We start from the raw sequence: 12,045 nt of genomic DNA on the forward strand, positions 1-12,045 counted from the left end.
TGCTTGTTTACAACATTATTTTTATTTTGTTTTAAATTATACATATACAAATTAGTAAACTCAACTCTCCCAAGTATTTGTTACTTCAACAATAAAAACAGAAACTCGTAACAAATAAGAAATCAGCAGAAAAACTGTTAGAAACAAGGGATATATCTGATATTTTAGACTCTTCAAAGAGGGGGTTGTTTTCTTTCTGCTTCTGTTAAGTTCTCAGTCTTGACGGGATGATTAAAATGTAGGATAAGGTCACAAAGCAATAACTGGGAGAGCTCTGTAAAACAAAACAGGAGATATTATATTGTAGCACATATGTCATTAAAAAAACTACTACTATTGCTTTAAGTAGCTATTTCTTCCTAGTTCCTAATTTAGTTTTTCCCAAGTGATTAGTGATAAAACCACAATTTAAGTGTGTCTCATTCTGACTTAAAATAAGATTTATGTATTAAAAAATAAGCATGACATAAAAACTTACTAAAAGTGTGCTCTTTAGCCCAACTTCTCCGCTATATTACTAAACTGCAACTTGATTTACAGAAATTTGATTTATATGGTTTTAACTTATTTTTACCTATATTATACATGCATATAGTACCAAGAATCAGATAAGTCTAAGGCACATTACAAGAAATTGCAGTTCCAATCTCTCAGAGGCAACCAATTTCAATTTTTTTTTTTGTTTTTTAGGCTCATTTTGCTTTTGCTGCTTTGGTCGTTTCAGTGTGTCTGTTTTGAGTATTGTTATTGGGGGGAGGGGTGTGATGGTGTTTACTTCCATATCTCTAAATTTTTTGCAATTTTTTTTTTTTCAATTTTCAGTGTTACCTGCCTCTGACACAGAAGATTAAGAGACAGCTCTTTCACACACCCTCTTCTCTCCCAATATACTTCAGGAAAAATTTTTGCTTAACTCAATTATCTAATGTTTAAATGTTAATTATACAAATACTTTTCAGAGCTGAGTCTTGTCATATGACATTTTTCCTTCCTGCACGCAACCCACCAGAGTTAATGTGTTTTTTCATTGCTGCAATATCAGAAATAATATTGCTGCATTATCAGAAATGTCCCCCAATTGAGTAAATTTGCTCTTGGGTTATTCAACACCTTAGCTATGCTATTGTTAAACGTCTCTCCTCTCCTGGAGCCTTCTGATTTGCTCCAATATGAACTGATTGCTTATTAGCACTGCTGTACAGTTGGTATCTTGGGAACTCCCTTCACCAATATCCTTGAGACTCCTTTTATCCATTCTGTGGAGTGCCCTTTCCCCCAAATTCCTGTGTCTCTTTTTGATCTGTTCCCTTGTTTGGTGACACATAGGCTCAGTAACTATCGGAATAAAATTATATGTCTGAAAATTTCTCTACACTAATCTTTAACTAGAAGGTTGACTCGCTATGGAAATCTAGATTGGAAACAATATTTTTTCAGATTTCCAAAGACACTGCTGCATTGCTTTCTAGGTTCCAGTGAAGCTGGAGTCATATGAGAACTTTCAAATGATTGTTTTGTTTTCAGAAGCTTTACAGTTCTTTTTGTTCTCTCAGTAGACTGAAATTTCACAACACTCTGCCTTGGTATGAGCTTATTTTCATCCACTGTGGTGGACTCTTTTCATTGTAGAAACTCATGCCCTTCAGCCCTGGAAAATTTTCTCTATTTCTTTAATGAATTGCCCGTCATTCATTGTCTATGTTCTCTCTTTCTAACACTCTTATTTGTTGGATGTTGGACTTCCTTCACTTATCTAATCCTTCTCCTCCCCATCATCAACACTTTCCATCTCTGTTTTGTTTACACTCCAGAGGAATTTCTTTATTTTACCTTTCAACCTATCAAGTTTTTCATTTCTACAGTCACACTTTTAATTTCCAAGAGCTCCTTCTTGTTCTCTGAATATTTTTTATAGTATCTGGTTCCTTTTTCATGGATACAGTATCTTCTCTTCTCTCTGAATATTAATAATTTCTTGAAGTTTTCATCTCCCCTCATTATTTCTGTTTCTTCCTCATTGAATCTGTTGATTTTTTCTCTGCTTTTCATATAAGATGTGCTTCTGAAATATCTGTTGTGTCTTAGTTGCCCATATTTAAGACTGTGACACTAAAAAGACAATTGGAAGTTCTGCACCTGTGGTACTCAATAATGTGGGATGATCTGGCTGGGTTATTTTGTTGGGAGAACCTCTGCTATTAGTATCTTTAGATCTTTTACCTTGGACTGGTCAGATTCCTGAGAGAAAAATCTACTTGGAGGGTATAAATCTGGCTGCCAGTATTTTGGTAGCCCAGTGAAGAAAAAAAAATCCTGGGAGTCTTGTAATTTGGTATGTAAACTTTGTTTCAATATCCTTCTTTACAGTATAGTACTTTCCCTCAACCTATGACTAGTGACTCCAGGGTAGATATCCTTGTTTTAACCTCAAGTCTTTTATCACAGTGAAGGGATAGCTGCCCAGCTATGCAGAGGGCAGAAGAGACCTCAGGGATCTACAATTCTTATATATTTAACTAGTCCTCCTGTTATTATTCAAATTTCACCCCTACTTCCAGAAGATTCTGGTGCCACCATGAATTGAGTCGTAGGGGCTATTTTTGGCTTTACCCAACCAGCTTAGGGTTCAGATTTTCAGACTCTGGGGTTCAGACTTGTCTATTTGCTTCTCCATTTGCCTTTTGTTTTGTTATCTCTTATTGGAATCTCTTTACTTGTAGATTTTTGTCTCTTTAAAAATCAGTTAAATTTAAATCTCAGGTCTACCACTGACTAGTTGCTTGACCTTGAAAAAGTTAAATCTCTCTATTTACACATCTGTAAATGCCAACGGCAACAGTTCCTACCTTATACGATTATTATGAAGACAGTTCATTTATGCAGAGTTCTTAGAAGAGTCCTGGATTACGGTAAATGCTGTAAGGGTTGGCTGCTGACATTATTATTTAGGGGATGAAGTGAGGGTGCACAGAGTGTTCATTTAATCCTCTACATTTACCAGAAGTCTACCTTCCTAGTGTAGCTCTACAGGTCCCTCAGAGCCTAACTGCCTGACCTACCATACAATGTCTCAAGAAAACATCTCTCATAGTTATTACATTTTATTTCAGGAAAGATTATTCTCCAAACTAGAACAATTAGAGTTTGGGGGGAATCTAAAGCTTAACTGTTTTAAATGAGTTCAAGCATCCAGAACCATTTATTCATTTAATAAACATTTTTCAAGAATCTAATCAATCCAGCCACGGTGTTAAGTACTAGAAATACCCGTAAGGAGCTTACAGTTGAGCAGGGATAAGAAAAGTAAGGAAATATGCAATTATAAAATAGTATAATGGGTGATAGCAAAAGGCAGAAAGGATAACATGCTGGCTCAAAAAAAGTTTTCCAATGTAAGTGACCTTGACTACTAGCAGTTAATCTGGTGTGTTGGAGATGGGGTATAGCAATGGGATTTCAGAAGGACAAGTATGTGTTGAAGCAGATACAGAAAAGCACTTGCGGATATGCAAATAGTTCAGTATGGCTAGAGCACAGAACATGCAGGAAGAACAGAGTGAGAGACTAGAGAGGAAAAGAGGGGCCTGATCTGAGCAGGTCATATAGTCCATTCTAAGATGTTTAGACTTTATTCTAAGGACAATGGTGAGTCAGTGAGGGTTTTCTGCAGATTGACATTTTAGAGGGAGAATCTTCACTGTGGTGTTGAGGCTGGTTTTGAGAAATGATGAATTAAAGGTAGTCAGATTTCTTTATATGCACTGCAAATTTGTGAAATACATAGCATAAAGCACTTTCCAAACTTATTTGGCCATAAGAACATGGACTCTGTTCTACCGTACACCATCTATTAACATCTCTTGAAACAGCAGGGTTCTCAGATCAAAGTCCAGGAAATGCTGTCCTAGGGAGAATACACGGAAAAAGCATAATAGGCACTCACTATTTGGTGCCTAACTAACGGCCACGCCCTCTTCTTCTTGGTGTCACAGCTTGATTTCGTTTGAGGTGTTCCTTTCCCCAGCTCCTGTAGTAAGTTCTGACTGGTCCAAACTGGTCTTGGCAATCCCAGTCCCCTTAGCTGTGGCTGCTGTAAGCATCAGCATATGATGCAAATCTGGCCAATGAAAGGGAAATGTGCTGGAGGGATCTGGGAAAAGACTTATAAAAAGAGACTGTCTATATATCACCACCTCTGAAGGTAATGACCATGAGGAGTGATAAAGAGAGTGAACATGACGGAGCAGAAAGATGGAAAGAGCCTGGTCCCTGACAAAATCTTTAAACCTCTTAATTAACTTTAGGGCTGGGCTACCTTGGATCTTCTTGTTTTTCCTTATTGTATAAGTCAGGTTAAATACAGATGTAGGCCTCATAACCGACACAAGCTATCTTTAAATACCCAAGAGTTGTTTTAAAAAGAATAACTACATATTCAGTGTAGTTTTCATGGTTAGAAACAGGAATCTCAGGTGAAAGCAATAGGAGAACAGATTTCAGCTAGCCCGTGAGAAGGAATTGTTTAAAATGGAATGGATTGACTAGTGAGACAGGAAGTTCCCCAGAATAAGAAATGTTTGGTCAGGGATAGATAACACCTAGAAATATTCAATCATGGCCAGGTGCGGTGGCTCACGCCTATAATCCCAGCACTTTCGGAGGCTGAGGCAGGCGGATCACCAGGTCAGGAGATCGAGACCATCCTGGCTATCACGGTGAAACCCCGTCTCTACTAAAAAATACAAAAAACTAGCCGGGCAAGGTGGCGGGCGCCTGTAGTCCCAGCTACTCGGGAGGCTGAGGCAGGAGAATGGCGTGAACCTGGAAGGCAGAGCTTGCAGTGAGCTGAGATGGTGCCACTGTACTCCAGCCTGAGCGAGACTCCATCTCATCAGGGATAGATAACACCTAGAAATATTCAATCACAGAAGTTTTCTTGGGATAAAATAACAGAATATGTCTGTAAGGTGAGCGACTAAACATCATGACCTATAAGGTCTACTCCTAGTATATGAATCTGTTTAAAATGAAGAAGCTTTAAGTCACAGAATCTAATTTATATTTTTAATTTGGGATGAACCTTAGGGGCTTAGTAAGAATTCATAAAGACAATGAATTTTGCTGAATGTGACATAGTCTTATAATGGTGTGTTGAAGGGAAGGAAGGGAAGTAAAATTTACAGAGGTTAGACAACCTGATAAGCTTGTTAGTGTCAGGGATGGGAATTCAGGTCTGCTAACTCCAAAGTCGAACACAATTCATCTTTAGAGATCTAGTTCACTTACACTGAAAACATTTCTTAAGAAATAGAGAAATCCTGGCCGGGCGCGGTGGCTCAAGCCTGTAATCCCAGCACTTTGGGAGGCCGAGACGGGCGGATCACGAGGTCAGCAGATCGAGACCATCCTGGCTAACCCGGTGAAACCCCGTCTCTACTAAAAAATACAAAAAACTAGCCGGGCAAGGTGGCGGGCGCCTGTAGTCCCAGCTACTCGGGAGGCTGAGGCAGGAGAATGGCGTAAACCTGGGAGGCGGAGCTTGCAGTGAGCTGAGATCCTGCCACTGCACTCCAGCCTGAGCGAGACTCCATCTCAAAAAAAAAAAAAAAAAAAAAAAAGAAATAGAGAAATCCTAATTAGTGGGCAAAATTTATTTATATCCCAGCAGAAACATAAATTGGCTCTACCATTTATTTTATAACAATGACATGCAAACATTTTAGTGATTCAATACTTACCTTTTATCTTCTTCAACTCCAAAGAAATTGTGTTAATATTTTTAATTACTTTGTCCACATTTAGCTTATGATCAGTAGCACTCTTCTTACCCATCTGATTTTAAAAGAAAAACAGAAACAATGTATATATCAGTATTTATGTGTACTTTTAAAATATTTACATTTTCAGTATTTCTATAAATCCGTTATTTCAGAAATAATTATAAAACAAATCTTTATAAATGGTAGAAATCTAACATCAAAAGGCATCAATGTTATGTAATATTTTTTCAACTGAAAACTCCAACTGGAATTCGTAGGATTCCTCAATCAAACCATATCCACAAGAGAGGGCTTACAATAGAAATAAATACGTCCCCTTTTCAGAAAGTCTCAGCCCTTATAAACTACCTTACAATTTAGCATTTGTGTTAAGATCTTCTCTAATTTTGTTTATGTAAGTCCATGTCTTTTTCTAACTTACTTTTGAATAACAGGGCCCACATATGATTTAAGTACACATTGAAACTCAAAAAGAATTTGATTATAATTCGTTAAGAGGGTAACTCAATTATAATCCACTAAGAGGGTGTCAAATGGCTAGTTTGGTTTTGGGAGTTAGGGTAACAGACATTTTGATTTTGGTTAACCGAAACGTATACATCAATGCATTACTATGTTATACAGTACCTGTATATAACCAATTGTGTCAGATACAAACATACAGAGAGGTGGTTCACTAGAAACTAGTCTTAAGCTGTTCAATCTCTCAAAATGACTTGAAAAACTTGATCTCAATTACCATACACAACTCCAGCAGTGTGAAAGGTAGGCATTTGTGGGTCAACCCGCTTCTCCAAAATAATGAAAACAAACTAACCTTTAAGTCAGTTCTTGCCTCTACCTTTTCCTGAGCAGGGAGAATTTCTCCAATTTCTCTCATTTCAGAGCCACTGTAAAAGAACTAATTTTGTTCCCCAGACATTAGTAAAATGTGCTTTGCATCTACCCCCAAGACCCTATTCTCCGGGATGTCAGTTATCTTCCCTGGACATGCCAAACCAAGAGTCAAGTTGGAAGGAAAAAGATGATATTTTAACATGGGGTGGAGTGATGGAATTAAAGAACTTCAAAAACGAGGGAGAAGTTTTCTAAAAAGAGTAAAGTAGAAACTAAATGGTTTTAGAGCCCAAGACAGCGGCCTCTCTCCACTCTGGGGTCCGGTTCTCCAAGGCCCTCGAGTGCCCAGCGGGTGGCTGGGGTGAGGGCACAGCAGCATGTGGCTGGGACTCGACTGGAGACAGGACAGGGTTGGGTCAAGCCCTCCCCAGGGAGCTCGGCCAGGCCACTACCTAGAAAGGAGAGGCGGCTCCAACAGCAATCCACCGGGAGTGGGGAAGCGGAGACCAGGCTGTAGGGGCCGAAGGAATGGGGGGTCAGAAGCCAGGATGCCCCGACTCAAGGCCTGATACCACTAAAGCTCCATCTCCGGGCCACAGGACGCCGCCCAGGCCCTCAGCCCCGCGGAGCCATCGTTAGCACCGCAGGTTCTACTCCGAAAGCCCAGCCTCCCCCTTGGCCCAACCGACACCCGGGAGGAGCCCCAGATCTTTGGGGCCCTCAGCGACCCAACCGCCCATGAAGACCCCCCAGATCTTTGGGGCCGTGAGCAGCCCAACCACCCGCTCAACGGCCAAAGATGGAGTCTGAGGCACCTGGAAGTTTCCACAGTCCTCGCCCTCCCACACAGGATTTGGAATGAACCTTAGGGGCTTGCTAAGTTTCCAGCCAAGTGGACAGGATTAGGGCAATGTAAAATGGCCTCAGAGTGACTCCGGCCTGGGGAGAGACACCAGCCGCCCGGCCCACCCAGCCAGACGCCCCCTTCTCCGCCCAACCGACACCCAGGGAGAGGCTCCGAGGCCAGCCTGGCCCACTGCCACGCGGGGTGTGAGGCCCCCAGGCCAGCCTGGCCCACTGCCCACCCGTTGGGTGGTGGAAGATAGAGCCTCGGGCAGCCTGGAAATTTCAGCGGTCTTCACCCTCCCAAACCAGATCGGGATCCTTCAAGACAGAGCAGCTGTCACTACCCACCCAGCCAACCGTCACCGAGGTTCTGACAGGAGCAGGGAGTCGACTGGGAAGGCGAAGAGGCGCCCCCTGATTGGCCAGCTTCTCCGCCTGCGGCATCCTGGGAGTTGTAGTCCCAGGCAAGGCCCCTACGGAGAAGGTTCTGGATACCGGGTTACAACGGACTTGCGCTGCCACTTGGGCGGAAAAAACACTGACATTCCCTGCCCGCTATGTGCCAGGCCTTTGCAACCCTTATCTCCATTTAAGTTGCACAAGATAGCGATAGCGTTAAGTGCGGACTCTGGAATAAAGCCGCTTGGGTTTGAATCCTATTCTGTCACCTGCTTAGTTGTATAAATGCAGATAAGCGATTAACCATTCAGAGTGCAGATGTCCTCACCTATCGTGTGAAACGATAATAACTGCCTTCCAGTATTAGTTTGAGGGTTAAGTTAGATAATGCATCAGAGGTGCTTGGCAGATAACAAGGGCCCAGAACTGTTAGCTATTATTATTCCTATAACATTTTATAGGAATGATAATAGTAAAGAGTAGCATGAATAAAGAGATGGAAGGTGGTTTTTTGCTAAGCCGAGAAGCTGGGATTCAAGCCGTCTTTTGCTTGACTCCAGAGGAAATCTCTGCCACTGCAACCTTTGAGGCAGGCCCAAAGATTTTTCTTGGTGCTCTGAGAAATTGAGGAGTTTAGGCCTTCAGCACAAGGTGCTATACGACAAGTGTTCGCTGTGTCTATGCCTCCCCTATAGTACACACCAGCCTCTGGAACCATCACCTTCTTGAAAGCCCACATCACAATTGTTGGGTATTTTATATCCAATTTCCTTCACTTTAACACTGCAGAATTTGTTGTCGAATGCAATTACCTAGATGAGGAGGGACAGAGGAGAACAGAGCTTAATGATAACCAGTTGTATGATCTTAGAAAAGAATATCTTCCTTATTCTGAGTCTCCGTTTCCTCATTTGTTTTCTTATGAGAGGGATGGGCTAAACCAGTAGTTCCTAAATTGTACTCACTGCTGGGCCACTGTTAAGATTCTGTGCTTATGGCACTCATATTATTATTACCTTCTCCTAAACACCTTATTTTCTCCTGTGGTTATCTACAGGGAGTTTCTAAAAGTGAAGAAGTTTTTAATGATAACCAGCTTCATAAAATACGAAGCTATATTATTACCTTCATATTTTAAATCTACTTATTTTTAAAATTTAAATCTACTTAAAAATATTTATATCACTAATGTTAAATAGAATAAAACACAAAGTCAGGCGAGGCACGGTGGCTCACGCCTGTAATCCCAGCACTTTGGGAGGCTGAGGCGGGTGAATCACGAGGTCGGGAGTTCGAGACCAGCCTAGCCAACATGGTGAAACCTCGTCTCTACTAAAAATACAAAAAATTAGCTGGGTGTAGTGGCAGCAGCCTGTAATCCCAGCTACTCGGGAGGCTGAGGCAGGAGAATCGCTCGAACCCAGGAGGCGGAGGTTGCAGCGAGCCGAGATCGCGCCACTGCACTCTAGCCCAGGCGACAGAGTGAGACTCCGTCTTAAAACAAACAAACGAACAAAACTCATAAAGTCATTGGAAAAATAAAGACAGTGAAAATAAGGCATATTTTAAATATGTATATATGCTCGCAGCCAGATACAGTGTTTTCTGCAGCCTGATCTTTTTTGTTAAAATGGGTTCTTGTTAAGTGTTAGAGAAGTGTTAAAGACAGTCTAGCACAAACCAAGACTTTCTTCTTGATATAATTAGAATGACTGAAAGAGTTAGAAGAGGAATACAAATATGGGGAGAACCAACATAGGGTAAAGCAACATTTATTTCCTAAATTAAGGACATTAATAATATAAAACCAAGCAAAAAGAACTGTCCTCGTTGTGTAATAAAAGCAAGGATAATTTAACATCAAAACAGAGGGAAGAAAATAAAAGGAGGAGGGTCTTAACTTCAGAAAAAGACTAGCTTGACAGAAAGCTTACAGGATATATCCTTTCTCCCCCTCATTTATTTTGATGATGAAGAAGTAAAAACTTCTTCACTTTTAGAAACTCCCTGTGGATAACTGCAGGAGAAAAAAAGGTGTTTAGGAGAAGTAGGTGGGTGGAGATAGCATTAAGACTGAGAATCCTAACAATCAAGTGATGGGCACTAGGGTTGGCAGGATGGAGCATCCCCTTGTCCCAAGCACACTGAACTCATTTTTGGGTTCATTGAGTGTTTGCAGGAGCTATCATAGCTCTACTACCTGTGAATTAGAATCCACAGGATTTTTTTTGGCAGAATCTAAAGGTCTTGGATCCATCCAAAATGCTGACTGCTTCTTATGAATACGTGCAAACTACTGCTATTTGGAATATATCATCATTAAGCCATTAGTTATTCACAAATAAAAATCAACTTTGTGTTCCTTTTAAATAAGAGTTCTAAGGAGGAAAAAAAAGAGATTAAAAAACTCAGAAAAAGATAGATTTAATAATGTATTTCTCTCTATAAAACTGTCTTGGAGCAGTAATGACTAATTATTGCAGTGTTTTCTCTCCTTAAGTAACTATAGATTTTGTGTCTTTGGATTTTTTTTCCCCCCTAATAAAATGAAAGCTTAAAAGCATGGTTTGCTACTCAGGGCTAGAGACTGTTACAGCTAAGGTCCTAAAAAAAAATCTATCTTCCTTAATAAGTTTGCAAATACAACACTATACTGGAACCCAACACAGGTTGCAGTTGTTGATTCTAATGTTAATCAAACAAAAGGATTTAAAAACTGGTAAATGCCCCCATAAAGAGAAAAAGGTGCTGCAGACCAGCAAGGTGATCAAGCATTTTATGGAGTTGCGTGTGTGCACCTTGGCTAATTTTATTACAGATTCTTGACATAAAGTCTTCATTTCCAGGAAAACAAATAGAGTAAATTATCTCACTTCTTCCACTAGATCTCAGGGTTCCCATTTTCCTCCTGTCCATTATCAATTAAGAATGCTGGCCTCTGTGTCTAGGGACTGGCTCCCTGCTGGAGCATCAACCCCCTTCTGAACCTGACTTTGTATACAACCCCTGTGTGCACTAATTTGGGAGGCAGCAACATAAGCACGCGTTGGATCATTACCTGGGGAGCATGACCAGCATTTGAAAGTTTAAGCAGATTCCTGTGTATCTGAACAACTATTGTGTTTCCCAAAGTCAATCACTTAAGGAAAGCAAGAAGCACGCTGACTTCTGCTACTCTGGTGTGAACTAAAAGCTGGAGTCCTTGTCCACTGTCTTCTTCGAGTAGCTGATGTTATATTATCCATTTTCTTATTATCCATTTTCTTTTTCTATATCATCCATTTTCTTTTTCTTTAGGAGAAACACTTCTGAAACACAAAAGGATATCATTAATGAGCATCCACATTGCTCCTAGGTTAACTGGAGCGTTTTCACTTCTAATTAAGAAATTACAGTTCTGTATCAATATTTCCCTCTGAACAGGGTCATGAGATGTAATATAGAACACCCAGTTAAATTTGAGTTCCAGAGAAACAACAGATACTTTTTTAGTATAAGTATGTCCTGAATGTTATATGGCCCCCAATTATACTCAAAATGTATTCGTTGTTGATCTGAGATTCAAATTTAATGGGAAATCCTGTATTTTTATTTGCTAAATTTGGCAACTCTCTACCCTAAACACTTCAGTCCTGAAGAAAGAAAAGCAAACAGTGTGAAACTTTGTAGATTCAGTAAATATGAAAGCCAAGAGAATGTTGAAGTTTTCCACTGTGATGTCCAAAGTAATAAAACAGATACACTTACTGTGCCGGAATCTGGCTCTCCCCCTCCGTCAGCGTCCCTGGAATGCAAGAGAGAAGCTAGGTTTTTGAAACAGCAGATGGAAGGAAGCTGACAGTATTCAACATGGCACTGTGTTTTGACAGTTGCTTGCTATGCCTTTTTGTCTGAAAACTCTTTGTGCTTGGCTTTTTAGAAGATGCCTTCATCTGGCAAGGCATATTTATGATACAATTTGTGTTAATTTCCAGAGATCCACCAATCAGAGAATACCTGTCTGTTCCAAAATAAAATATGTTTCTAATTCTCTCATGTCAGGCATCCATTCCCCCATAATACCTCCTCCGATTATTAAAGACATAGATCCTGGTGGATGTCATTTCCCTCTGGGCATTGCCCCACACCCCTACACTGTGCCCTCATCAGCATCCAGGCAATGAAGAATGAGCATCTTTATCAA

At 40.5% G+C, this 12,045-nt stretch overlaps 1 protein-coding gene and 1 long non-coding RNA gene across 5 annotated transcripts; one reads left to right on the top strand and one right to left on the bottom strand.

The window, feature by feature from the left end:
• On the bottom strand, nucleotides 1-7,902 carry LOC105530925 (chromosome unknown open reading frame, human C5orf58). Of its 4 annotated transcripts, none has more exons than XM_011968665.1 (5): nucleotides 7,812-7,896; nucleotides 6,598-6,681; nucleotides 5,739-5,832; nucleotides 3,944-4,090; nucleotides 1-274 (listed from the first exon to the last, which is right to left on the bottom strand). In XM_011968665.1, the coding sequence occupies exons 2-4, from the start codon at nucleotides 6,658-6,660 to the stop codon at nucleotides 3,987-3,989; spliced, it is 261 nt and encodes an 86-aa protein (XP_011824055.1). In that variant the 5' UTR covers nucleotides 6,661-6,681; nucleotides 7,812-7,896; the 3' UTR covers nucleotides 1-274; nucleotides 3,944-3,986. The 4 variants fall into 4 exon arrangements, 2 of the variants coding, with proteins under 2 accessions (XP_011824055.1, XP_011824053.1); XM_011968663.1 differs by having other exon boundaries at nucleotides 3,944-4,117; XR_001004714.1 differs by lacking the exon at nucleotides 3,944-4,090 and having other exon boundaries at nucleotides 7,812-7,902.
• Nucleotides 7,010-8,361, top strand: LOC105530924. The gene is made up of 2 exons (XR_001004712.1): nucleotides 7,010-7,639; nucleotides 7,681-8,361. It is a non-coding gene; the product is annotated as an uncharacterized LOC105530924 (long non-coding RNA).
• The last annotated feature ends 3,684 nt before the right edge of the window (nucleotides 8,362-12,045 follow it).

Source organism: Mandrillus leucophaeus, unplaced genomic scaffold (assembly GCF_000951045.1).
Source record: "Mandrillus leucophaeus isolate KB7577 unplaced genomic scaffold, Mleu.le_1.0 Scaffold855, whole genome shotgun sequence".
Taxonomy (NCBI): domain Eukaryota; kingdom Metazoa; phylum Chordata; class Mammalia; order Primates; family Cercopithecidae; genus Mandrillus; species Mandrillus leucophaeus.